Source organism: Jatropha curcas, chromosome 7 (assembly GCF_041381405.1).
Source record: "Jatropha curcas cultivar XTBG-Jc1 chromosome 7, XTBG_Jcur_1.0, whole genome shotgun sequence".
Classification (NCBI taxonomy): Eukaryota; Viridiplantae; Streptophyta; class Magnoliopsida; order Malpighiales; family Euphorbiaceae; genus Jatropha; species Jatropha curcas.
Genome location: NC_143157.1, coordinates 15,600,985 through 15,628,774, shown reverse-complemented (window position 1 = coordinate 15,628,774; position 27,790 = coordinate 15,600,985). Strand labels below are relative to the sequence as shown.

The following is a 27,790-nucleotide window of genomic DNA, read 5'->3' as shown; positions in this document are numbered from 1 at the left end:
GCTTTCAAGAGACTAATGCCAGATCCAAGTCCAAAACTCCTAACTGATAATGGATTTGTTTTGACCAATAAGCATAATTCAATCCATTGAACTAAATCAACCTATTGCCTATAGCAAACATGTTAAAAGAAGCTCAACATTATACATATACTCATACATACTCAATAGTTTCCTTGCCACGATAATGATTTTGCAAATTAGCAAGCTGATTAATATGATGGTTATGAGGCCTCGGCTTTCTGCTTTTACTACAGTCATCAAGTAATGTGAATGCTTCTATTCCAACTTTTTTTATATTGCTTCAAAAAGCCATGTTCAACAAATTTCTACAGCCCTCCCTGCTTACATAAGGCCATACAGGCATAACCCATTTTATAGAATTAGAGCTTGTGATTCCTTTTCTTTTTTGTCTGATGCACTTTCGGTGGCCACTTCCAGGAAGCTGCAAGTTTAAATTCGTATCTATCTTGAAAGGATGAGCATCTCGTTGTGTGTGGTTAGGTTAGAGCTGCTCAAACTTAATTATTCACTTTTAAATTCTTTGCTTTGACTAGAAAGCAAAATGTGGATCCATAAGGATAACAATACTTTAAGTAGAGTATTTGGCAGTTGGCACTCGATATAAACTCCAAGGTTTTCTCCGAGACACAGTGTCTCCAGGCTGAAACACTGTACTCTGATGCTTTTAAATTAATTAACAAAGAGGGAGGTGATGTGGCAAATAAAATAATTTAGAGTATAAATTTTAAATTGAGAGTTATAATAGAATTAAAAACTATCGGAATGACTAAAATTATTTCTATAAATTATTTCTTCACGAAAAAAATAAAGAAAAATAAATTCTTAACTCTAACCACTGTGGGATAGGAATTTGTGTAACATTGTTATATGCTAACATTATTTTTAAGAATTCTCCATGTGACCATATGCTTTAACATATTGTTTCAACATAATAAAACCTATGAAGTGTGAATAACAAGAGAATATCAATTTGGTGAGTAAAATGATTCAAGGTTTTTCTCAGGCTTGAGTTTTCACGAAATTAGTGAATGTTATTTGAGGTAGAACGATATCATTGCATCTCATTTGTCTCCGTTAAGTTATCTCAGTATGACAATAATCATATTACCATAACATGTCTTTTCACTTACAAAATCTATCTACCTAGTATATATAAAAGTGGGAATAAGAGGGAATAATCGGATTACCTATAATAACCTGAATGAAATTTTAGAAATCCTAAAATATCGTTTTGGATAATTGTTAATAATTTTAGTTTATTGAATAACGTGAGTTTTAATAATTGATAAATTATGATATTAATCAATTGACTTTCTTTTCATAGTTCTTTTTAACTGATGTAAAAAGTTTACATTCGATTATATCTCTATTGCATTAAATTATTGCACAATTTCAAAACGAATTAATTACTAAATCAATCAACAATCATATTTATCTTTAACGGCGTCCATGAGTATTTGTTTAAACTTTAATTTCTATGGTATATGTAATTATTTATTGTATTCTAATACCGGAGTATGTCCCTAATCTTTTCTTTTAACATTTGTGTAAACTAAATTATTATATAAAATAGTATAAATATTTCAAATACACAAGAAAAAACCATGAAAAAATAATTTAAGAATTTTAAATACCAACATAAGTTTATTTTCTGAAAGATGTAATGTGGTTGGATATTTAATATAACACGGATATTTCATATAACACATGATATTGTTTTCAAAAAGAAAAACAGTGTGAATATATTATTTTTTCATAAATAAATACGATAATGAGACATTTGAAAATTTTATATTTTGTTTTATAAATTTATTTCTTAAAAATTTGATTCCATTTTTATTACAATTTAAAATATTTTATTTAGGAGGGAGGAAAAAAAAAAGAAAAAAGTATATTTTTTTATAACAAATTTTCAAATAGAATGAATATACACAGTTAAGCCTTTCAAAATTTTTAAATCTTTGCCTTTAAAATTTATTTTTAAATAAAATGAACATATCTGTGTATAGGATAAAGGACAGTTAAAAATTTTAATTTTAAAAATATATGTAATATTTTATTCTTATATCTGTGTATCTATAAATATTGAAACATATTTATTAGGTGGCATTATAGCGATAATGAATTTTAGATAAATGACGATATAAATTAAGGCGAAATGTGTGTGTGTGTGTGTGTGTATACATTGCTGTTTTATTAATTAATCGTTGTATTCACATTAATCTTATATGAAATTTTATTTTAACATTATAAAAATTTAAATAATATAAGATAAAAATTATAATCAATATTTAATGTTAAAAAATAAAAAAGAGTGTAAATAATAAGTAAAAAAGGACATAAAAAATTGAATGAGTACGAATAACGAGTGTAGTCAACGTGCAACGCATGTCATAAAAAGACTAATCATAAAAAAGAATTACACTGCAATTAGCAGCATGCAAAAATCTTACAATGAAGTCCGCCACAGAGTGACGTAAAATAAGCCTTAAATTTCTTGCTCACACGTAAAATGATTTTCTAAGCTCAAAATTGAAAGGGAAAAAGTAAGTAAAAACAATCCAAATATATATACGCATTAAGTGCAAGTAATTGCTGGATTTTGTTTGCCGCCACAGGTCACTTTGGCATTGGAACATGAAGCAGATTCAGTTGAAGGTTTATCGCCTATGTAGGTCAAATCTATATCAGAAAGTTCTACTCCTTCACAAGGAAATGATGAGCTACATTGGAAATCGACTGCTACAGGTGAAACTGATGTGCCCTTAATGTTTCTGAAATGAACATCACTAACCTTCACCTTAGAATTAGATGGTTGCGCCTGCATAATATTACACAACACTTTAAATAAATGTTGTCATAAGAATCCATCTTTTTATTGATAGGATTCCCTGAATTAATTACCTCCTTATCTTTGATACCATATTTCTGATCTATGATAATCGGGTTCTTTACATGGTCCATGATAATATCCTCGTAAACGATGCCACAAGCATTGCTGGGATCTGAATCGGAATATGTTTTGATTCTAGCACCGTTTGTAGTGTTTGAAAATGTGCAGTTGATCACAAGAATCCCGCTCACATCGTCCTCATCAGGATATTTGCCAAGGCTTCCGACACTAGACCACAATGACAAACAAAGAAATTGAAAATTTCATAATATTATTCTTAAAAATTGGAAGTACCCAAGAACAGAAAAGATTTAAAGAAAAAGTTAATTACCTGATGCCATGTCCCGGGCCACAAGTAACTTGGGAAACTGTAAGATTTGTGGTTCCATCTCCGATTGAGACGCAATCATCACCAGTTCCAATCATACTGTCAGTGACACTGATACAACTCGAACCGCTTATATGTATGCCATCGGTGTTCGGACTGTCGTCTGGAGCCGTTATGGTGAGATGGTGGAAGGCAACATTCTGACATTTTACAACGTGGTAGTGGAAGAACATGCTATTGAGGGAGGTGATCCCAGAAACTTCTGAATTGTTCACTTTATGGAACCTAAGCGACTAAAACAATATCCCAAAAAATAGAAAAATCATTTCAATACTATATAATCAAAAACAGCAACATAATTGATTAATTACATGCTTACAGCAGGAAGCTTCTGGCAATCCTTGTTTGATTTGCAGTCATTGTATTCCCAAACAGCGGGTCCTTGGCCGTCGAAAGTTCCTTTACCGGTCAAAGTTAAACCGTCGATAGATTCGAAGGCCATCCATTCTGGTGAAGTATATTCGCTGAGATCAGTGCTAGCCTTTACACACCCTTGCACCTCAAAAATCACAGGCCCTGCGCATGGCCCTTGAAATACAGTAGGGCCTGTTAAAAATGTTCCATCTGGAATAACAACTTTTGCAGGAGCAGTGGATTCGCAAGCTGCCTTCCACGTTTGTATAAATGGCTACATCACAGTTCCATCGTTAGTGCTTAATATAAGATATGGCTGCATTCAAAAACCCTGTTAGAGTTTAAAGTTCTGATATGTCTTACCATTGCATTGTTCGTTTTATCGTCTGCCTTAGCACCATGTTCTGTGACGTCAAAAACTGTAACTGCAGCACCGCTCGTTCCTCCAAGGGCACGGCGATTACGGAGACCCACAGCGGTGTGGCTTAGTGCACCATTGGCCAGACAAGAAAACAAAGCTAAGACCAGCACAGCTATAGCCTTAACCTTGAATGTTCCTGTGCTGGCCATGGTGACTTAAGCATCCAGACAATTACTTTTATCTATTGCTAATGTTTGCAAAATCTCATGAATTTATACCTCCTTTGAATCTATCTATAGTAATCTATAAAAGAAAATAGACTTAGTCCTACTCCTTTTCCTTCGATGCATTGTTTAAATTTAGCGCTACTATTTAGTGGATCATACATGGAAAATCCATGTCATTCCTCCTCCTTGGCTACCATCCACATCCTTATTAATCGGAAAGAAATGAAAGGTTGAACCACTCCCAATACAAGGCCAAAATTATACATGGGTTCTATTCTTATGAGTCTAAGTCAAGAGCATATTTTGGCTAAGCACAATTTAACATATTAAATTTCATCTTCCTACATCGATATACATATAACATATATGTACACACCCAACCGAGCTAATAAAAATAACGAGGTGGTGGTGTAGCCGGTGCTGGCACTGCTAGTGTTGATTTGCTGGTACGATATTCCGCAATTATGAAACCACCATACGTGAAAGCTGCCTCGCAGTCAATAGTTTCCTTGCCACGATAATGATTTTGCGAATTAGCAAGCTGATTAATATGATGGTTATGAGGCCTCGGCTTTCTGCTTTTACTGCAGTCATCAAGTAATGTGAATGCTTCTATTCCAATTTTTTTTTATATTGCTTCAAAAAGCCATGTTCACCAAATTTCTACAGCTCTCCCTGCTTACATAAGGCCATACAGGCATAACCCATTTTATAGAATTAGAGCTTGTGATTCCTTTTCTTTTTTGTCTGATGCACTTTCGGTGGCCACTTCCAGGAAGCTGCAAGTTTAAATTCGTATCTATCTTGAAAGGATGAGCATCTCGTTGTGTGTGGTTAAGTTAGAACTGCTCAAACTTAATTATTCACTTTTAAATTCTGTGCTTTGACTAGAAAGCAAAATGTGGATCCATAAGGATAACAATACTTTAAGTAGAGTATTTGGCTGTTGGCACTTGATATAAACTCCAAGGTGTTCTCCGAGACACAGTGTCTCCAGGCTGAAACACTGTACTCTGATGCTTTTAAATTAATTAACAAAGAGGGAGGTGACGTGACAAATAAAAGAATTTAGAGTATAAATTTTAAATTGAGAGTTATAATGGAATTAAAAACTATCGGAATGACTAAAATTATTTCTATAAATTATTTCTTCACGAAAAAAATAAAGAAAAATAAATTCTTAACTCTAACCACTGTGGGATAGGAATTTGTGTAACATTGTTATATGCTAACATTATTTTTAAGAATTCTCCATGTGACCATATGCTTAAACATATTGTTTCAACATAATAAAACCTATGAAGTGTGAATAACAAGAGAATATCAATTTGGTGAGTAAAATGATTCAAGGTTTTTCTCAGGCTTGGGTTTTCACGAAATTAGTGAATGTTATTTGAGGTAGAACGATATCATTGCATCTCATTTGTCTCGGTTAAGTTATCTCAGTATGACAATAATCATATTACCATAACATGTCCTTTCACTTACACAATCTATCTACCTAGTATATATAAAAGTGGGAATAAGAGGGAATAATCGGATTACCTATAATAACCTGAATGAAATTTTAGAAATCCTAAAATATCAGTTTGGATAATTGTTAATAATTTTAGTTTATTGAATAACGTGAGTTTTAATAATTGATAAAATATGATATTAATCAATTGACTTTCTTTTCATAGTTCTTTTTAACTGATGTAAAAAGTTTACATTCGATTATATCTCTATTGCATTAAATTATTGCACAATTTCAAAACGAATTAATTACTAAATCAATCAACAATCATATTTATCTTTAACGGCGTCCATGAGTATTTGTTTAAACTTTAATTTCTATGGTATATGTAATTATTTATTGTATTCTAATACCGGAGTATGTCCCTAATCTTTTCTTTTAACATTTGTGTAAACTAAATTATTATATAAAATAGTATAAATATTTCAAATACACAAGAAAAAACCATGAAAAAATAATTTAAGAATTTTAAATACCAACATAAGTTTATTTTCTGAAAGATGTAACGTGGTTGGATATTTAATATAACACGGATATTTCATATAACACATGATATTGTTTTCAAAAAGAAAAACAGTGTGAATATATTATTTTTTCATAAATAAATACGATAATGAGACATTTGAAAATTTTATATTTTGTTTTATAAATTTATTTCTTAAAAATTTGATTCCATTTTTATTACAATTTAAAATATTTTATTTAGGAGGGAGGAAAAACAAAGAAAAAAGTATATTTTTTTATAACAAATTTTCAAATAGAATGAATATACACAGTTAAGCCTTTCAAAATTTTTAAATCTTTGCCTTTAAAATTTATTTTTAAATAAAATGAACATATCTGTGTATAGGATAAAGGACAGTTATAAATTTTAATTTTAAAAATATATGTAATATTTTATTCTTATATCTGTGTATCTATAAATATTGAAACATATTTATTAGGTGGCATTATAGCGATAATGAATTTTAGATAAATGACGATATAAATTAAGGCGAAATGTGTGTGTGTGTGTGTGTGTATACATTGCTGTTTTATTAATTAATCGTTGTATTCACATTAATCTTATATGAAATTTTATTTTAGCATTATAAAAATTTAAATAATATAAGATAAAAATTATAATCAATATTTAATGTTAAAAAATAAAAAAGAGTGTAAATAATAAGTAAAAAAGGACATAAAAAATTGAATGAGTACGAATAACGAGTGTAGTCAACGTGCAACGCATGTCATAAAAAGACTAATCATAAAAAAGAATTACACTGCAATTAGCAGCATGCAAAAATCTTACAATGAAGTCGGCCATAGAGTGACGTAAAATAAGCCTTAAATTTCTTGCTCACACGTAAAATGATTTTCTAAGCTCAAAATTGAAAGGGAAAAAGTAAGTAAAAACAATCCAAATATATATACGCATTAAGTGCAAGTAATTGCTGGATTTTGTTTGCCGCCACAGGTCACTTTGGCATTGGAACATGAAGCAGATTCAGTTGAAGGTTTATCGCCTATGTAGGTCAAATCTATATCAGAAAGTTCTACTCCTTCACAAGGAAATGATGAGCTACATTGGAAATCGACTGCTACAGGTGAAACTGATGTGCCCTTAATGTTTCTGAAATGAACATCACTAACCTTCACCTTAGAATTAGATGGTTGCGCCTGCATAATATTACACAACACTTTAAATAAATGTTGTCATAAGAATCCATCTTTTTATTGATAGGATTCCCTGAATTAATTACCTCCTTATCTTTGATACCATATTTCTGATCTATGATAATCGGGTTCTTTACATGGTCCATGATAATATCCTCGTAAACGATGCCACAAGCATTGCTGGGATCTGAATCGGAATATGTTTTGATTCTAGCACCGTTTGTAGTGTTTGAAAATGTGCAGTTGATCACAAGAATCCCGCTCACATCGTCCTCATCAGGATATTTGCCAAGGCTTCCGACACTAGACCACAATGACAAACAAAGAAATTGAAAATTTCATAATATTATTCTTAAAAATTGGAAGTACCCAAGAACAGAAAAGATTTAAAGAAAAAGTTAATTACCTGATGCCATGTCCCGGGCCACAAGTAACTTGGGAAACTGTAAGATTTGTGGTTCCATCTCCGATTGAGACGCAATCATCACCAGTTCCAATCATACTGTCAGTGACACTGATACAACTCGAACCGCTTATATGTATGCCATCGGTGTTCGGACTGTCGTCTGGAGCCGTTATGGTGAGATGGTGGAAGGCAACATTCTGACATTTTACAACGTGGTAGTGGAAGAACATGCTATTGAGGGAGGTGATCCCAGAAACTTCTGAATTGTTCACTTTATGGAACCTAAGCGACTAAAACAATATCCCAAAAAATAGAAAAATCATTTCAATACTATATAATCAAAAACAGCAACATAATTGATTAATTACATGCTTACAGCAGGAAGCTTCTGGCAATCCTTGTTTGATTTGCAGTCATTGTATTCCCAAACAGCGGGTCCTTGGCCGTCGAAAGTTCCTTTACCGGTCAAAGTTAAACCGTCGATAGATTCGAAGGCCATCCATTCTGGTGAAGTATATTCGCTGAGATCAGTGCTAGCCTTTACACACCCTTGCACCTCAAAAATCACAGGCCCTGCGCATGGCCCTTGAAATACAGTAGGGCCTGTTAAAAATGTTCCATCTGGAATAACAACTTTTGCAGGAGCAGTGGATTCGCAAGCTGCCTTCCACGTTTGTATAAATGGCTACATCACAGTTCCATCGTTAGTGCTTAATATAAGATATGGCTGCATTCAAAAACCCTGTTAGAGTTTAAAGTTCTGATATGTCTTACCATTGCATTGTTCGTTTTATCGTCTGCCTTAGCACCATGTTCTGTGACGTCAAAAACTGTAACTGCAGCACCGCTCGTTCCTCCAAGGGCACGGCGATTACGGAGACCCACAGCGGTGTGGCTTAGTGCACCATTGGCCAGACAAGAAAACAAAGCTAAGACCAGCACAGCTATAGCCTTAACCTTGAATGTTCCTGTGCTGGCCATGGTGACTTAAGCATCCAGACAATTACTTTTATCTATTGCTAATGTTTGCAAAATCTCATGAATTTATACCTCCTTTGAATCTATCTATAGTAATCTATAAAAGAAAATAGACTTAGTCCTACTCCTTTTCCTTCGATGCATTGTTTAAATTTAGCGCTACTATTTAGTGGATCATACATGGAAAATCCATGTCATTCCTCCTCCTTGGCTACCATCCACATCCTTATTAATCGGAAAGAAATGAAAGGTTGAACCACTCCCAATACAAGGCCAAAATTATACATGGGTTCTATTCTTATGAGTCTAAGTCAAGAGCATATTTTGGCTAAGCACAATTTAACATATTAAATTTCATCTTCCTACATCGATATACATATAACATATATGTACACACCCAACCGAGCTAATAAAAATAACGAGGTGGTGGTGTAGCCGGTGCTGGCACTGCTAGTGTTGATTTGCTGGTACGATATTCCGCAATTATGAAACCACCATACGTGAAAGCTGCCTCGCAGTCAATAGTTTCCTTGCCACGATAATGATTTTGCGAATTAGCAAGCTGATTAATATGATGGTTATGAGGCCTCGGCTTTCTGCTTTTACTGCAGTCATCAAGTAATGTGAATGCTTTTATTCCAATTTTTTTTTATATTGCTTCAAAAAGCCATGTTCACCAAATTTCTACAGCTCTCCCTGCTTACATAAGGCCATACAGGCATAACCCATTTTATAGAATTAGAGCTTGTGATTCCTTTTCTTTTTTGTCTGATGCACTTTCGGTGGCCACTTCCAGGAAGCTGCAAGTTTAAATTCGTATCTATCTTGAAAGGATGAGCATCTCGTTGTGTGTGGTTAAGTTAGAACTGCTCAAACTTAATTATTCACTTTTAAATTCTGTGCTTTGACTAGAAAGCAAAATGTGGATCCATAAGGATAACAATACTTTAAGTAGAGTATTTGGCTGTTGGCACTTGATATAAACTCCAAGGTGTTCTCCGAGACACAGTGTCTCCAGGCTGAAACACTGTACTCTGATGCTTTTAAATTAATTAACAAAGAGGGAGGTGACGTGACAAATAAAAGAATTTAGAGTATAAATTTTAAATTGAGAGTTATAATGGAATTAAAAACTATCGGAATGACTAAAATTATTTCTATAAATTATTTCTTCACGAAAAAAATAAAGAAAAATAAATTCTTAACTCTAACCACTGTGGGATAGGAATTTGTGTAACATTGTTATATGCTAACATTATTTTTAAGAATTCTCCATGTGACCATATGCTTAAACATATTGTTTCAACATAATAAAACCTATGAAGTGTGAATAACAAGAGAATATCAATTTGGTGAGTAAAATGATTCAAGGTTTTTCTCAGGCTTGGGTTTTCACGAAATTAGTGAATGTTATTTGAGGTAGAACGATATCATTGCATCTCATTTGTCTCGGTTAAGTTATCTCAGTATGACAATAATCATATTACCATAACATGTCCTTTCACTTACACAATCTATCTACCTAGTATATATAAAAGTGGGAATAAGAGGGAATAATCGGATTACCTATAATAACCTGAATGAAATTTTAGAAATCCTAAAATATCAGTTTGGATAATTGTTAATAATTTTAGTTTATTGAATAACGTGAGTTTTAATAATTGATAAATTATGATATTAATCAATTGACTTTCTTTTCATAGTTCTTTTTAACTGATGTAAAAAGTTTACATTCGATTATATCTCTATTGCATTAAATTATTGCACAATTTCAAAACGAATTAATTACTAAATCAATCAACAATCATATTTATCTTTAACGGCGTCCATGAGTATTTGTTTAAACTTTAATTTCTATGGTATATGTAATTATTTATTGTATTCTAATACCGGAGTATGTCCCTAATCTTTTCTTTTAACATTTGTGTAAACTAAATTATTATATAAAATAGTATAAATATTTCAAATACACAAGAAAAAACCATGAAAAAATAATTTAAGAATTTTAAATACCAACATAAGTTTATTTTCTGAAAGATGTAACGTGGTTGGATATTTAATATAACACGGATATTTCATATAACACATGATATTGTTTTCAAAAAGAAAAACAGTGTGAATATATTATTTTTTCATAAATAAATACGATAATGAGACATTTGAAAATTTTATATTTTGTTTTATAAATTTATTTCTTAAAAATTTGATTCCATTTTTATTACAATTTAAAATATTTTATTTAGGAGGGAGGAAAAAAAAAAGAAAAAAATATATTTTTTTATAACAAATTTTCAAATAGAATGAATATACACAGTTAAGCCTTTCAAAATTTTTAAATCTTTGCCTTTAAAATTTATTTTTAAATAAAATGAACATATCTGTGTATAGGATATAGGACAGTTAAAAATTTTAATTTTAAAAATATATGTAATATTTTATTCTTATATCTGTGTATCTATAAATATTGAAACATATTTATTAGGTGGCATTATAGCGATAATGAATTTTAGATAAATGACGATATAAATTAAGGCGAAATGTGTGTGTGTGTGTGTGTGTATACATTGCTGTTTTATTAATTAATCGTTGTATTCACATTAATCTTATATGAAATTTTATTTTAACATTATAAAAATTTAAATAATATAAGATAAAAATTATAATCAATATTTAATGTTAAAAAATAAAAAAGAGTGTAAATAATAAGTAAAAAAGGACATAAAAAATTGAATGAGTACGAATAACGAGTGTAGTCAACGTGCAACGCATGTCATAAAAAGACTAATCATAAAAAAGAATTACACTGCAATTAGCAGCATGCAAAAATCTTACAATGAAGTCCGCCACAGAGTGACGTAAAATAAGCCTTAAATTTCTTGCTCACACGTAAAATGATTTTCTAAGCTCAAAATTGAAAGGGAAAAAGTAAGTAAAAACAGTCCAAATATATATACGCATTAAGTGCAAGTAATTGCTGGATTTTGTTTGCCGCCACAGGTCACTTTGGCATTGGAACATGAAGCAGATTCAGTTGAAGGTTTATCGCCTATGTAGGTCAAATCTATATCAGAAAGTTCTACTCCTTCACAAGGAAATGATGAGCTACATTGGAAATCGACTGCTACAGGTGAAACTGATGTGCCCTTAATGTTTCTGAAATGAACATCACTAACCTTCACCTTAGAATTAGATGGTTGCGCCTGCATAATATTACACAACACTTTAAATAAATGTTGTCATAAGAATCCATCTTTTTATTGATAGGATTCCCTGAATTAATTACCTCCTTATCTTTGATACCATATTTCTGATCTATGATAATCGGGTTCTTTACATGGTCCATGATAATATCCTCGTAAACGATGCCACAAGCATTGCTGGGATCTGAATCGGAATATGTTTTGATTCTAGCACCGTTTGTAGTGTTTGAAAATGTGCAGTTGATCACAAGAATCCCGCTCACATCGTCCTCATCAGGATATTTGCCAAGGCTTCCGACACTAGACCACAATGACAAACAAAGAAATTGAAAATTTCATAATATTATTCTTAAAAATTGGAAGTACCCAAGAACAGAAAAGATTTAAAGAAAAAGTTAATTACCTGATGCCATGTCCCGGGCCACAAGTAACTTGGGAAACTGTAAGATTTGTGGTTCCATCTCCGATTGAGACGCAATCATCACCAGTTCCAATCATACTGTCAGTGACACTGATACAACTCGAACCGCTTATATGTATGCCATCGGTGTTCGGACTGTCGTCTGGAGCCGTTATGGTGAGATGGTGGAAGGCAACATTCTGACATTTTACAACGTGGTAGTGGAAGAACATGCTATTGAGGGAGGTGATCCCAGAAACTTCTGAATTGTTCACTTTATGGAACCTAAGCGACTAAAACAATATCCCAAAAAATAGAAAAATCATTTCAATACTATATAATCAAAAACAGCAACATAATTGATTAATTACATGCTTACAGCAGGAAGCTTCTGGCAATCCTTGTTTGATTTGCAGTCATTGTATTCCCAAACAGCGGGTCCTTGGCCGTCGAAAGTTCCTTTACCGGTCAAAGTTAAACCGTCGATAGATTCGAAGGCCATCCATTCTGGTGAAGTATATTCGCTGAGATCAGTGCTAGCCTTTACACACCCTTGCACCTCAAAAATCACAGGCCCTGCGCATGGCCCTTGAAATACAGTAGGGCCTGTTAAAAATGTTCCATCTGGAATAACAACTTTTGCAGGAGCAGTGGATTCGCAAGCTGCCTTCCACGTTTGTATAAATGGCTACATCACAGTTCCATCGTTAGTGCTTAATATAAGATATGGCTGCATTCAAAAACCCTGTTAGAGTTTAAAGTTCTGATATGTCTTACCATTGCATTGTTCGTTTTATCGTCTGCCTTAGCACCATGTTCTGTGACGTCAAAAACTGTAACTGCAGCACCGCTCGTTCCTCCAAGGGCACGGCGATTACGGAGACCCACAGCGGTGTGGCTTAGTGCACCATTGGCCAGACAAGAAAACAAAGCTAAGACCAGCACAGCTATAGCCTTAACCTTGAATGTTCCTGTGCTGGCCATGGTGACTTAAGCATCCAGACAATTACTTTTATCTATTGCTAATGTTTGCAAAATCTCATGAATTTATACCTCCTTTGAATCTATCTATAGTAATCTATAAAAGAAAATAGACTTAGTCCTACTCCTTTTCCTTCGATGCATTGTTTAAATTTAGCGCTACTATTTAGTGGATCATACATGGAAAATCCATGTCATTCCTCCTCCTTGGCTACCATCCACATCCTTATTAATCGGAAAGAAATGAAAGGTTGAACCACTCCCAATACAAGGCCAAAATTATACATGGGTTCTATTCTTATGAGTCTAAGTCAAGAGCATATTTTGGCTAAGCACAATTTAACATATTAAATTTCATCTTCCTACATCGATATACATATAACATATATGTACACACCCAACCGAGCTAATAAAAATAACGAGGTGGTGGTGTAGCCGGTGCTGGCACTGCTAGTGTTGATTTGCTGGTACGATATTCCGCAATTATGAAACCACCATACGTGAAAGCTGCCTCGCAGTCAATAGTTTCCTTGCCACGATAATGATTTTGCGAATTAGCAAGCTGATTAATATGATGGTTATGAGGCCTCGGCTTTCTGCTTTTACTGCAGTCATCAAGTAATGTGAATGCTTCTATTCCAATTTTTTTTTATATTGCTTCAAAAAGCCATGTTCACCAAATTTCTACAGCTCTCCCTGCTTACATAAGGCCATACAGGCATAACCCATTTTATAGAATTAGAGCTTGTGATTCCTTTTCTTTTTTGTCTGATGCACTTTCGGTGGCCACTTCCAGGAAGCTGCAAGTTTAAATTCGTATCTATCTTGAAAGGATGAGCATCTCGTTGTGTGTGGTTAAGTTAGAACTGCTCAAACTTAATTATTCACTTTTAAATTCTGTGCTTTGACTAGAAAGCAAAATGTGGATCCATAAGGATAACAATACTTTAAGTAGAGTATTTGGCTGTTGGCACTTGATATAAACTCCAAGGTGTTCTCCGAGACACAGTGTCTCCAGGCTGAAACACTGTACTCTGATGCTTTTAAATTAATTAACAAAGAGGGAGGTGACGTGACAAATAAAAGAATTTAGAGTATAAATTTTAAATTGAGAGTTATAATGGAATTAAAAACTATCGGAATGACTAAAATTATTTCTATAAATTATTTCTTCACGAAAAAAATAAAGAAAAATAAATTCTTAACTCTAACCACTGTGGGATAGGAATTTGTGTAACATTGTTATATGCTAACATTATTTTTAAGAATTCTCCATGTGACCATATGCTTAAACATATTGTTTCAACATAATAAAACCTATGAAGTGTGAATAACAAGAGAATATCAATTTGGTGAGTAAAATGATTCAAGGTTTTTCTCAGGCTTGGGTTTTCACGAAATTAGTGAATGTTATTTGAGGTAGAACGATATCATTGCATCTCATTTGTCTCGGTTAAGTTATCTCAGTATGACAATAATCATATTACCATAACATGTCCTTTCACTTACACAATCTATCTACCTAGTATATATAAAAGTGGGAATAAGAGGGAATAATCGGATTACCTATAATAACCTGAATGAAATTTTAGAAATCCTAAAATATCAGTTTGGATAATTGTTAATAATTTTAGTTTATTGAATAACGTGAGTTTTAATAATTGATAAAATATGATATTAATCAATTGACTTTCTTTTCATAGTTCTTTTTAACTGATGTAAAAAGTTTACATTCGATTATATCTCTATTGCATTAAATTATTGCACAATTTCAAAACGAATTAATTACTAAATCAATCAACAATCATATTTATCTTTAACGGCGTCCATGAGTATTTGTTTAAACTTTAATTTCTATGGTATATGTAATTATTTATTGTATTCTAATACCGGAGTATGTCCCTAATCTTTTCTTTTAACATTTGTGTAAACTAAATTATTATATAAAATAGTATAAATATTTCAAATACACAAGAAAAAACCATGAAAAAATAATTTAAGAATTTTAAATACCAACATAAGTTTATTTTCTGAAAGATGTAACGTGGTTGGATATTTAATATAACACGGATATTTCATATAACACATGATATTGTTTTCAAAAAGAAAAACAGTGTGAATATATTATTTTTTCATAAATAAATACGATAATGAGACATTTGAAAATTTTATATTTTGTTTTATAAATTTATTTCTTAAAAATTTGATTCCATTTTTATTACAATTTAAAATATTTTATTTAGGAGGGAGGAAAAACAAAGAAAAAAGTATATTTTTTTATAACAAATTTTCAAATAGAATGAATATACACAGTTAAGCCTTTCAAAATTTTTAAATCTTTGCCTTTAAAATTTATTTTTAAATAAAATGAACATATCTGTGTATAGGATAAAGGACAGTTAAAAATTTTAATTTTAAAAATATATGTAATATTTTATTCTTATATCTGTGTATCTATAAATATTGAAACATATTTATTAGGTGGCATTATAGCGATAATGAATTTTAGATAAATGACGATATAAATTAAGGCGAAATGTGTGTGTGTGTGTGTGTATACATTGCTGTTTTATTAATTAATCGTTGTATTCACATTAATCTTATATGAAATTTTATTTTAGCATTATAAAAATTTAAATAATATAAGATAAAAATTATAATCAATATTTAATGTTAAAAAATAAAAAAGAGTGTAAATAATAAGTAAAAAAGGACATAAAAAATTGAATGAGTACGAATAACGAGTGTAGTCAACGTGCAACGCATGTCATAAAAAGACTAATCATAAAAAAGAATTACACTGCAATTAGCAGCATGCAAAAATCTTACAATGAAGTCGGCCATAGAGTGACGTAAAATAAGCCTTAAATTTCTTGCTCACACGTAAAATGATTTTCTAAGCTCAAAATTGAAAGGGAAAAAGTAAGTAAAAACAATCCAAATATATATACGCATTAAGTGCAAGTAATTGCTGGATTTTGTTTGCCGCCACAGGTCACTTTGGCATTGGAACATGAAGCAGATTCAGTTGAAGGTTTATCGCCTATGTAGGTCAAATCTATATCAGAAAGTTCTACTCCTTCACAAGGAAATGATGAGCTACATTGGAAATCGACTGCTACAGGTGAAACTGATGTGCCCTTAATGTTTCTGAAATGAACATCACTAACCTTCACCTTAGAATTAGATGGTTGCGCCTGCATAATATTACACAACACTTTAAATAAATGTTGTCATAAGAATCCATCTTTTTATTGATAGGATTCCCTGAATTAATTACCTCCTTATCTTTGATACCATATTTCTGATCTATGATAATCGGGTTCTTTACATGGTCCATGATAATATCCTCGTAAACGATGCCACAAGCATTGCTGGGATCTGAATCGGAATATGTTTTGATTCTAGCACCGTTTGTAGTGTTTGAAAATGTGCAGTTGATCACAAGAATCCCGCTCACATCGTCCTCATCAGGATATTTGCCAAGGCTTCCGACACTAGACCACAATGACAAACAAAGAAATTGAAAATTTCATAATATTATTCTTAAAAATTGGAAGTACCCAAGAACAGAAAAGATTTAAAGAAAAAGTTAATTACCTGATGCCATGTCCCGGGCCACAAGTAACTTGGGAAACTGTAAGATTTGTGGTTCCATCTCCGATTGAGACGCAATCATCACCAGTTCCAATCATACTGTCAGTGACACTGATACAACTCGAACCGCTTATATGTATGCCATCGGTGTTCGGACTGTCGTCTGGAGCCGTTATGGTGAGATGGTGGAAGGCAACATTCTGACATTTTACAACGTGGTAGTGGAAGAACATGCTATTGAGGGAGGTGATCCCAGAAACTTCTGAATTGTTCACTTTATGGAACCTAAGCGACTAAAACAATATCCCAAAAAATAGAAAAATCATTTCAATACTATATAATCAAAAACAGCAACATAATTGATTAATTACATGCTTACAGCAGGAAGCTTCTGGCAATCCTTGTTTGATTTGCAGTCATTGTATTCCCAAACAGCGGGTCCTTGGCCGTCGAAAGTTCCTTTACCGGTCAAAGTTAAACCGTCGATAGATTCGAAGGCCATCCATTCTGGTGAAGTATATTCGCTGAGATCAGTGCTAGCCTTTACACACCCTTGCACCTCAAAAATCACAGGCCCTGCGCATGGCCCTTGAAATACAGTAGGGCCTGTTAAAAATGTTCCATCTGGAATAACAACTTTTGCAGGAGCAGTGGATTCGCAAGCTGCCTTCCACGTTTGTATAAATGGCTACATCACAGTTCCATCGTTAGTGCTTAATATAAGATATGGCTGCATTCAAAAACCCTGTTAGAGTTTAAAGTTCTGATATGTCTTACCATTGCATTGTTCGTTTTATCGTCTGCCTTAGCACCATGTTCTGTGACGTCAAAAACTGTAACTGCAGCACCGCTCGTTCCTCCAAGGGCACGGCGATTACGGAGACCCACAGCGGTGTGGCTTAGTGCACCATTGGCCAGACAAGAAAACAAAGCTAAGACCAGCACAGCTATAGCCTTAACCTTGAATGTTCCTGTGCTGGCCATGGTGACTTAAGCATCCAGACAATTACTTTTATCTATTGCTAATGTTTGCAAAATCTCATGAATTTATACCTCCTTTGAATCTATCTATAGTAATCTATAAAAGAAAATAGACTTAGTCCTACTCCTTTTCCTTCGATGCATTGTTTAAATTTAGCGCTACTATTTAGTGGATCATACATGGAAAATCCATGTCATTCCTCCTCCTTGGCTACCATCCACATCCTTATTAATCGGAAAGAAATGAAAGGTTGAACCACTCCCAATACAAGGCCAAAATTATACATGGGTTCTATTCTTATGAGTCTAAGTCAAGAGCATATTTTGGCTAAGCACAATTTAACATATTAAATTTCATCTTCCTACATCGATATACATATAACATATATGTACACACCCAACCGAGCTAATAAAAATAACGAGGTGGTGGTGTAGCCGGTGCTGGCACTGCTAGTGTTGATTTGCTGGTACGATATTCCGCAATTATGAAACCACCATACGTGAAAGCTGCCTCGCAGTCAATAGTTTCCTTGCCACGATAATGATTTTGCGAATTAGCAAGCTGATTAATATGATGGTTATGAGGCCTCGGCTTTCTGCTTTTACTGCAGTCATCAAGTAATGTGAATGCTTCTATTCCAATTTTTTTTTATATTGCTTCAAAAAGCCATGTTCACCAAATTTCTACAGCTCTCCCTGCTTACATAAGGCCATACAGGCATAACCCATTTTATAGAATTAGAGCTTGTGATTCCTTTTCTTTTTTGTCTGATGCACTTTCGGTGGCCACTTCCAGGAAGCTGCAAGTTTAAATTCGTATCTATCTTGAAAGGATGAGCATCTCGTTGTGTGTGGTTAAGTTAGAACTGCTCAAACTTAATTATTCACTTTTAAATTCTGTGCTTTGACTAGAAAGCAAAATGTGGATCCATAAGGATAACAATACTTTAAGTAGAGTATTTGGCTGTTGGCACTTGATATAAACTCCAAGGTGTTCTCCGAGACACAGTGTCTCCAGGCTGAAACACTGTACTCTGATGCTTTTAAATTAATTAACAAAGAGGGAGGTGACGTGACAAATAAAAGAATTTAGAGTATAAATTTTAAATTGAGAGTTATAATGGAATTAAAAACTATCGGAATGACTAAAATTATTTCTATAAATTATTTCTTCACGAAAAAAATAAAGAAAAATAAATTCTTAACTCTAACCACTGTGGGATAGGAATTTGTGTAACATTGTTATATGCTAACATTATTTTTAAGAATTCTCCATGTGACCATATGCTTAAACATATTGTTTCAACATAATAAAACCTATGAAGTGTGAATAACAAGAGAATATCAATTTGGTGAGTAAAATGATTCAAGGTTTTTCTCAGGCTTGGGTTTTCACGAAATTAGTGAATGTTATTTGAGGTAGAACGATATCATTGCATCTCATTTGTCTCGGTTAAGTTATCTCAGTATGACAATAATCATATTACCATAACATGTCCTTTCACTTACACAATCTATCTACCTAGTATATATAAAAGTGGGAATAAGAGGGAATAATCGGATTACCTATAATAACCTGAATGAAATTTTAGAAATCCTAAAATATCAGTTTGGATAATTGTTAATAATTTTAGTTTATTGAATAACGTGAGTTTTAATAATTGATAAAATATGATATTAATCAATTGACTTTCTTTTCATAGTTCTTTTTAACTGATGTAAAAAGTTTACATTCGATTATATCTCTATTGCATTAAATTATTGCACAATTTCAAAACGAATTAATTACTAAATCAATCAACAATCATATTTATCTTTAACGGCGTCCATGAGTATTTGTTTAAACTTTAATTTCTATGGTATATGTAATTATTTATTGTATTCTAATACCGGAGTATGTCCCTAATCTTTTCTTTTAACATTTGTGTAAACTAAATTATTATATAAAATAGTATAAATATTTCAAATACACAAGAAAAAACCATGAAAAAATAATTTAAGAATTTTAAATACCAACATAAGTTTATTTTCTGAAAGATGTAACGTGGTTGGATATTTAATATAACACGGATATTTCATATAACACATGATATTGTTTTCAAAAAGAAAAACAGTGTGAATATATTATTTTTTCATAAATAAATACGATAATGAGACATTTGAAAATTTTATATTTTGTTTTATAAATTTATTTCTTAAAAATTTGATTCCATTTTTATTACAATTTAAAATATTTTATTTAGGAGGGAGGAAAAACAAAGAAAAAAGTATATTTTTTTATAACAAATTTTCAAATAGAATGAATATACACAGTTAAGCCTTTCAAAATTTTTAAATCTTTGCCTTTAAAATTTATTTTTAAATAAAATGAACATATCTGTGTATAGGATAAAGGACAGTTAAAAATTTTAATTTTAAAAATATATGTAATATTTTATTCTTATATCTGTGTATCTATAAATATTGAAACATATTTATTAGGTGGCATTATAGCGATAATGAATTTTAGATAAATGACGATATAAATTAAGGCGAAATGTGTGTGTGTGTGTGTGTGTATACATTGCTGTTTTATTAATTAATCGTTGTATTCACATTAATCTTATATGAAATTTTATTTTAGCATTATAAAAATTTAAATAATATAAGATAAAAATTATAATCAATATTTAATGTTAAAAAATAAAAAAGAGTGTAAATAATAAGTAAAAAAGGACATAAAAAATTGAATGAGTACGAATAACGAGTGTAGTCAACGTGCAACGCATGTCATAAAAAGACTAATCATAAAAAAGAATTACACTGCAATTAGCAGCATGCAAAAATCTTACAATGAAGTCGGCCATAGAGTGACGTAAAATAAGCCTTAAATTTCTTGCTCACACGTAAAATGATTTTCTAAGCTCAAAATTGAAAGGGAAAAAGTAAGTAAAAACAATCCAAATATATATACGCATTAAGTGCAAGTAATTGCTGGATTTTGTTTGCCGCCACAGGTCACTTTGGCATTGGAACATGAAGCAGATTCAGTTGAAGGTTTATCGCCTATGTAGGTCAAATCTATATCAGAAAGTTCTACTCCTTCACAAGGAAATGATGAGCTACATTGGAAATCGACTGCTACAGGTGAAACTGATGTGCCCTTAATGTTTCTGAAATGAACATCACTAACCTTCACCTTAGAATTAGATGGTTGCGCCTGCATAATATTACACAACACTTTAAATAAATGTTGTCATAAGAATCCATCTTTTTATTGATAGGATTCCCTGAATTAATTACCTCCTTATCTTTGATACCATATTTCTGATCTATGATAATCGGGTTCTTTACATGGTCCATGATAATATCCTCGTAAACGATGCCACAAGCATTGCTGGGATCTGAATCGGAATATGTTTTGATTCTAGCACCGTTTGTAGTGTTTGAAAATGTGCAGTTGATCACAAGAATCCCGCTCACATCGTCCTCATCAGGATATTTGCCAAGGCTTCCGACACTAGACCACAATGACAAACAAAGAAATTGAAAATTTCATAATATTATTCTTAAAAATTGGAAGTACCCAAGAACAGAAAAGATTTAAAGAAAAAGTTAATTACCTGATGCCATGTCCCGGGCCACAAGTAACTTGGGAAACTGTAAGATTTGTGGTTCCATCTCCGATTGAGACGCAATCATCACCAGTTCCAATCATACTGTCAGTGACACTGATACAACTCGAACCGCTTATATGTATGCCATCGGTGTTCGGACTGTCGTCTGGAGCCGTTATGGTGAGATGGTGGAAGGCAACATTCTGACATTTTACAACGTGGTAGTGGAAGAACATGCTATTGAGGGAGGTGATCCCAGAAACTTCTGAATTGTTCACTTTATGGAACCTAAGCGACTAAAACAATATCCCAAAAAATAGAAAAATCATTTCAATACTATATAATCAAAAACAGCAACATAATTGATTAATTACATGCTTACAGCAGGAAGCTTCTGGCAATCCTTGTTTGATTTGCAGTCATTGTATTCCCAAACAGCGGGTCCTTGGCCGTCGAAAGTTCCTTTACCGGTCAAAGTTAAACCGTCGATAGATTCGAAGGCCATCCATTCTGGTGAAGTATATTCGCTGAGATCAGTGCTAGCCTTTACACACCCTTGCACCTCAAAAATCACAGGCCCTGCGCATGGCCCTTGAAATACAGTAGGGCCTGTTAAAAATGTTCCATCTGGAATAACAACTTTTGCAGGAGCAGTGGATTCGCAAGCTGCCTTCCACGTTTGTATAAATGGCTACATCACAGTTCCATCGTTAGTGCTTAATATAAGATATGGCTGCATTCAAAAACCCTGTTAGAGTTTAAAGTTCTGATATGTCTTACCATTGCATTGTTCGTTTTATCGTCTGCCTTAGCACCATGTTCTGTGACGTCAAAAACTGTAACTGAAGCACCGCTCGTTCCTCCAAGGGCACGGCGATTACGGAGACCCACAGCGGTGTGGCTTAGTGCACCATTGGCCAGACAAGAAAACAAAGCTAAGACCAGCACAGCTATAGCCTTAACCTTGAATGTTCCTGTGCTGGCCATGGTGACTTAAGCATCCAGACAATTACTTTTATCTATTGCTAATGTTTGCAAAATCTCATGAATTTATACCTCCTTTGAATCTATCTATAGTAATCTATAAAAGAAAATAGACTTAGTCCTACTCCTTTTCCTTCGATGCATTGTTTAAATTTAGCGCTACTATTTAGTGGATCATACATGGAAAATCCATGTCATTCCTCCTCCTTGGCTACCATCCACATCCTTATTAATCGGAAAGAAATGAAAGGTTGAACCACTCCCAATACAAGGCCAAAATTATACATGGGTTCTATTCTTATGAGTCTAAGTCAAGAGCATATTTTGGCTAAGCACAATTTAACATATTAAATTTCATCTTCCTACATCGATATACATATAACATATATGTACACACCCAACCGAGCTAATAAAAATAACGAGGTGGTGGTGTAGCCGGTGCTGGCACTGCTAGTGTTGATTTGCTGGTACGATATTCCGCAATTATGAAACCACCATACGTGAAAGCTGCCTCGCAGTCAATAGTTTCCTTGCCACGATAATGATTTTGCGAATTAGCAAGCTGATTAATATGATGGTTATGAGGCCTCGGCTTTCTGCTTTTACTGCAGTCATCAAGTAATGTGAATGCTTCTATTCCAATTTTTTTTTATATTGCTTCAAAAAGCCATGTTCACCAAATTTCTACAGCTCTCCCTGCTTACATAAGGCCATACAGGCATAACCCATTTTATAGAATTAGAGCTTGTGATTCCTTTTCTTTTTTGTCTGATGCACTTTCGGTGGCCACTTCCAGGAAGCTGCAAGTTTAAATTCGTATCTATCTTGAAAGGATGAGCATCTCGTTGTGTGTGGTTAAGTTAGAACTGCTCAAACTTAATTATTCACTTTTAAATTCTGTGCTTTGACTAGAAAGCAAAATGTGGATCCATAAGGATAACAATACTTTAAGTAGAGTATTTGGCTGTTGGCACTTGATATAAACTCCAAGGTGTTCTCCGAGACACAGTGTCTCCAGGCTGAAACACTGTACTCTGATGCTTTTAAATTAATTAACAAAGAGGGAGGTGACGTGACAAATAAAAGAATTTAGAGTATAAATTTTAAATTGAGAGTTATAATGGAATTAAAAACTATCGGAATGACTAAAATTATTTCTATAAATTATTTCTTCACGAAAAAAATAAAGAAAAATAAATTCTTAACTCTAACCACTGTGGGATAGGAATTTGTGTAACATTGTTATATGCTAACATTATTTTTAAGAATTCTCCATGTGACCATATGCTTAAACATATTGTTTCAACATAATAAAACCTATGAAGTGTGAATAACAAGAGAATATCAATTTGGTGAGTAAAATGATTCAAGGTTTTTCTCAGGCTTGGGTTTTCACGAAATTAGTGAATGTTATTTGAGGTAGAACGATATCATTGCATCTCATTTGTCTCGGTTAAGTTATCTCAGTATGACAATAATCATATTACCATAACATGTCCTTTCACTTACACAATCTATCTACCTAGTATATATAAAAGTGGGAATAAGAGGGAATAATCGGATTACCTATAATAACCTGAATGAAATTTTAGAAATCCTAAAATATCAGTTTGGATAATTGTTAATAATTTTAGTTTATTGAATAACGTGAGTTTTAATAATTGATAAATTATGATATTAATCAATTGACTTTCTTTTCATAGTTCTTTTTAACTGATGTAAAAAGTTTACATTCGATTATATCTCTATTGCATTAAATTATTGCACAATTTCAAAACGAATTAATTACTAAATCAATCAACAATCATATTTATCTTTAACGGCGTCCATGAGTATTTGTTTAAACTTTAATTTCTATGGTATATGTAATTATTTATTGTATTCTAATACCGGAGTATGTCCCTAATCTTTTCTTTTAACATTTGTGTAAACTAAATTATTATATAAAATAGTATAAATATTTCAAATACACAAGAAAAAACCATGAAAAAATAATTTAAGAATTTTAAATACCAACATAAGTTTATTTTCTGAAAGATGTAATGTGGTTGGATATTTAATATAACACGGATATTTCATATAACACATGATATTGTTTTCAAAAAGAAAAACAGTGTGAATATATTATTTTTTCATAAATATATACGATAATGAGACATTTGAAAATTTTATATTTTGTTTTATAAATTTATTTCTTAAAAATTTGATTCCATTTTTATTACAATTTAAAATATTTTATTTAGGAGGGAGGAAAAAAAAAAGAAAAAAGTATATTTTTTTTATAACAAATTTTCAAATAGAATGAATATACACAGTTAAGCCTTTCAAAATTTTTAAATCTTTGCCTTTAAAATTTATTTTTAAATAAAATGAACATATCTGTGTGTAGGATAAAGGACAGTAAAAAATTTTAATTTTAAAAATATATGTAATATTTTATTCTTATATATGTGTATCTATAAATATTGAAACATATTTATTAGGTGACATTATAGCGATAATGAATTTTAGATAAATGACGATATAAATTAAGGTGAAATGTGTGTGTGTGTGTGCATGTATACACTGCTGTTTTATTAATTAATCGTTGTATTCACATTAATCTTATATGAAATTTTATTTTAACATTATAAAAATTTAAATAATATAAGATAAAAATTATAATCAATTAATGTTAAAAAATAAAAAAGAGTGTAAATAATAAGTAAAAATGGACATAAAAAATTGAATGAGTACGAATAACGAGTGTAGTCAACGTGCAACGCATGTCATAAAAAGACTAATCATAAAAAAGAATTACACTGCAATTAGCAGCATGCAAAAATCTTACAATGAAGTCCGCCACAGAGTGACGTAAAATAAGCCTTAAATTTCTTGCTCACAGGTAAAATGATTTTCTAAGCTCAAAATTGAAAGGGAAAAAGTAAGTAAAAACAATCCAAATATTTATACGCATTAAGTGCAAGTAATTGTTGGATTTTGTTTGCCGCCACAGGTCACTTTGGCATTGGAACATGAAGCAGATTCAATTGAAGGTTTATCGCCTATGTAGGTCAAATCTATATCAGAAAGTTCTACTCCTTCACAAGGAAATGATGAGCTACATTGGAAATCGACTGCTACAGGTGAAACTGATGTGCCCTTAATGTTTCTGAAATGAACATCACTAACCTTCACCTTAGAATTAGATGGTTGCGCCTGCATAATATTACACAACACTTTAAATAAATGTTGTCATAAGAATTCATCTTTTTATTGATAGGATTCCCTGAATTAATTACCTCCTTATCTTTGATACCATATTTCTGATCTATGATAATCGGGTTCTTTACATGGTTCATGATAATATCCTCGTAAACGATGCCACAAGCATTGCTGGGATCTGAATCGGAATATGTTTTGATTCTAGCACCGTTTGTAGTGTTTGAAAATGTGCAGTTGATCACAAGAATCCCGCTCACATCGTCCTCATCAGGATATTTGCCAAGGCTTCCGACACTAGACCACAATGACAAACAAAGAAATTGAAAATTTCATAATATTATTCTTAAAAATTGGAAGTACCCAAGAACAGAAAAGATTTAAAGAAAAAGTTAATTACCTGATGCCATGTCCCGGGCCACAAGTAACTTGGGAAACTGTAAGATTTGTGGTTCCATCTCCGATTGAGACACAATCATTACCAGTTCCAATCATACTGTCAGTGACACTGATACAACTCGAACCGCTTATATGTATGCCATCGGTGTTCGGACTGTCGTCTGGAGCCGTTATGGTGAGATGGTGGAAGGCAACATTCTGACATTTTACAACGTGGTAGTGGAAGAACATGCTATTGAGGGAGGTGATCCCAGAAACTTCTGAATTGTTCACTTTATGGAACCTAAGCGACTAAAACAATATCCCACAAAAATCAAAAAATCATTTCAATACTATATAATCAAAAACAACAACATAATTGATTACTTAGATGCTTACAGCAGGAAGCTTCTGGCAATCCTTATTTGATTTGCAGTCATTGTATTCCCAAACAGCGGGTCCTTGGCCGTCGAAAGTTCCTTTATCGGTCAAAGTTAAACCGTCGATAGATTCAAAGGCCATCCATTCTGGTGAAGTATATTCGCTGAGATCAGTGCTAGCCTTTACACACCCTTGCACCTCAAAAATCACAGGCCCTGCGCATGGCCCTTGAAATACAGTAGGGCCTGTTAAAAATGTTCCATCTGGAATAACAACTTTTGCAGGAGCTGTGGATTCGCAAGCTGCCTTCCACGTTCTTATAAATGGCTACATCACAGTTCCATCGTTAGTGCTTAATATAAGATATGGCTGCATTCAAAAACCCTGTTAGAGTTTAAAGTTTTGATATGTCTTACCATTGCATTGTTCGTTTTATCGTCTGCCTTAGCACCATGTTCTGTGACGTCAAAAACTGTAACTGCAGCACCGCTCGTTCCTCCAAGGGCACGGCGATTACGGAGACCCACAGCGGTGTGGCTTAGTGCACCATTGGCCAGACAAGAAAACAAAGCTAAGACCAGCACAGCTATAGTCTTAACCTTGAATGTTCCTGTGCTGGCCATGGTGACTTAAGTATCCAGACAATTACTTTTATCTATTGCTAATGTTTGCAAAATCTCATGAATTTATACCTCCTTTGAATCTATCTATAGTAATCTATAAAAGAAAATAGACTTAGTCCTACTCCTTTTCCTTCGATGCATTGTTTAAAATTAGCGCTACTATTTAGTGGATCATACATGGAAAATCCATGTCATTTCTCCTCCTTGGCTACCATCCACATCCTTATTAATCGGAAAGAAATGAAACGTTGAACCACTCCAATACAAGGCCAAAATTATATATGGGTTCTATTCTTATGAGTCTAAGTCAAGAGCATATTTTGGCTAAGCACAATTTAACATATTACATTTCATCTTCCTACATCGATATACATATAACATATATGTACACACGGAACCGAGCTAATAAAAATAACGAGGTGGTGGTTTAGCCGGTGCTGGCACTGCTAGTGTTGATTTGCTGGTATGATATTCCGCAATTATGAAACCGCCATACGTGAAAGCTGCCTCGCAGTCAATAGTTCCCTTGCCACGATAATGAGTTTGCGAATTAGCAAGCTGATTAATATGATGGTTATGAGGCCTCGGCTTTCTGCTTTTACTGCAGTCATCAAGTAATGTGAATGCTTCTATTCCAATTTTTTTTATATTGCTTCAAAAAGCCA

The 27,790-nt window shown here is 32.7% G+C and overlaps 6 protein-coding genes across 6 annotated transcripts; all 6 read right to left on the bottom strand.

Annotated features, from left to right (window-relative positions):
• Positions 1–2,390: 2,390 nt before the first annotated feature.
• On the bottom strand, positions 2,391–4,269 carry LOC149494752 (exopolygalacturonase-like). The gene is made up of 5 exons (XM_089723578.1): positions 4,020–4,269; positions 3,622–3,930; positions 3,246–3,535; positions 2,926–3,142; positions 2,391–2,842 (listed from the first exon to the last, which is right to left on the bottom strand). The coding sequence occupies exons 1-5, from the start codon at positions 4,224–4,226 to the stop codon at positions 2,600–2,602; spliced, it is 1,266 nt and encodes a 421-aa protein (XP_089579704.1). The 5' UTR covers positions 4,227–4,269; the 3' UTR covers positions 2,391–2,599.
• Positions 4,270–6,970: 2,701 nt separating this feature from the next.
• On the bottom strand, positions 6,971–8,849 carry LOC149494751 (exopolygalacturonase-like). The gene is made up of 5 exons (XM_089723571.1): positions 8,600–8,849; positions 8,202–8,510; positions 7,826–8,115; positions 7,506–7,722; positions 6,971–7,422 (listed from the first exon to the last, which is right to left on the bottom strand). Exons 1-5 carry the CDS (start codon positions 8,804–8,806, stop codon positions 7,180–7,182), a joined length of 1,266 nt encoding a protein of 421 aa, XP_089579697.1. The 5' UTR covers positions 8,807–8,849; the 3' UTR covers positions 6,971–7,179.
• Positions 8,850–11,551: 2,702 nt separating this feature from the next.
• Positions 11,552–13,430, bottom strand: LOC149494750 (exopolygalacturonase-like). Its single transcript, XM_089723577.1, has 5 exons — positions 13,181–13,430; positions 12,783–13,091; positions 12,407–12,696; positions 12,087–12,303; positions 11,552–12,003 (listed from the first exon to the last, which is right to left on the bottom strand). Exons 1-5 carry the CDS (start codon positions 13,385–13,387, stop codon positions 11,761–11,763), a joined length of 1,266 nt encoding a protein of 421 aa, XP_089579703.1. The 5' UTR covers positions 13,388–13,430; the 3' UTR covers positions 11,552–11,760.
• A 2,699-nt stretch (positions 13,431–16,129) lies between these two features.
• LOC149494749 (exopolygalacturonase-like) lies at positions 16,130–18,008 on the bottom strand. The gene is made up of 5 exons (XM_089723569.1): positions 17,759–18,008; positions 17,361–17,669; positions 16,985–17,274; positions 16,665–16,881; positions 16,130–16,581 (listed from the first exon to the last, which is right to left on the bottom strand). Exons 1-5 carry the CDS (start codon positions 17,963–17,965, stop codon positions 16,339–16,341), a joined length of 1,266 nt encoding a protein of 421 aa, XP_089579695.1. The 5' UTR covers positions 17,966–18,008; the 3' UTR covers positions 16,130–16,338.
• Positions 18,009–20,709: 2,701 nt separating this feature from the next.
• Positions 20,710–22,586, bottom strand: LOC149494748 (exopolygalacturonase-like). Its single transcript, XM_089723575.1, has 5 exons — positions 22,339–22,586; positions 21,941–22,249; positions 21,565–21,854; positions 21,245–21,461; positions 20,710–21,161 (listed from the first exon to the last, which is right to left on the bottom strand). Exons 1-5 carry the CDS (start codon positions 22,543–22,545, stop codon positions 20,919–20,921), a joined length of 1,266 nt encoding a protein of 421 aa, XP_089579701.1. The 5' UTR covers positions 22,546–22,586; the 3' UTR covers positions 20,710–20,918.
• A 2,702-nt stretch (positions 22,587–25,288) lies between these two features.
• LOC149494747 (exopolygalacturonase-like) lies at positions 25,289–27,162 on the bottom strand. The gene is made up of 5 exons (XM_089723642.1): positions 26,919–27,162; positions 26,521–26,829; positions 26,144–26,433; positions 25,824–26,040; positions 25,289–25,740 (listed from the first exon to the last, which is right to left on the bottom strand). The coding sequence occupies exons 1-5, from the start codon at positions 27,123–27,125 to the stop codon at positions 25,498–25,500; spliced, it is 1,266 nt and encodes a 421-aa protein (XP_089579768.1). The 5' UTR covers positions 27,126–27,162; the 3' UTR covers positions 25,289–25,497.
• Between the last annotated feature and the right edge of the window lie 628 nt (positions 27,163–27,790).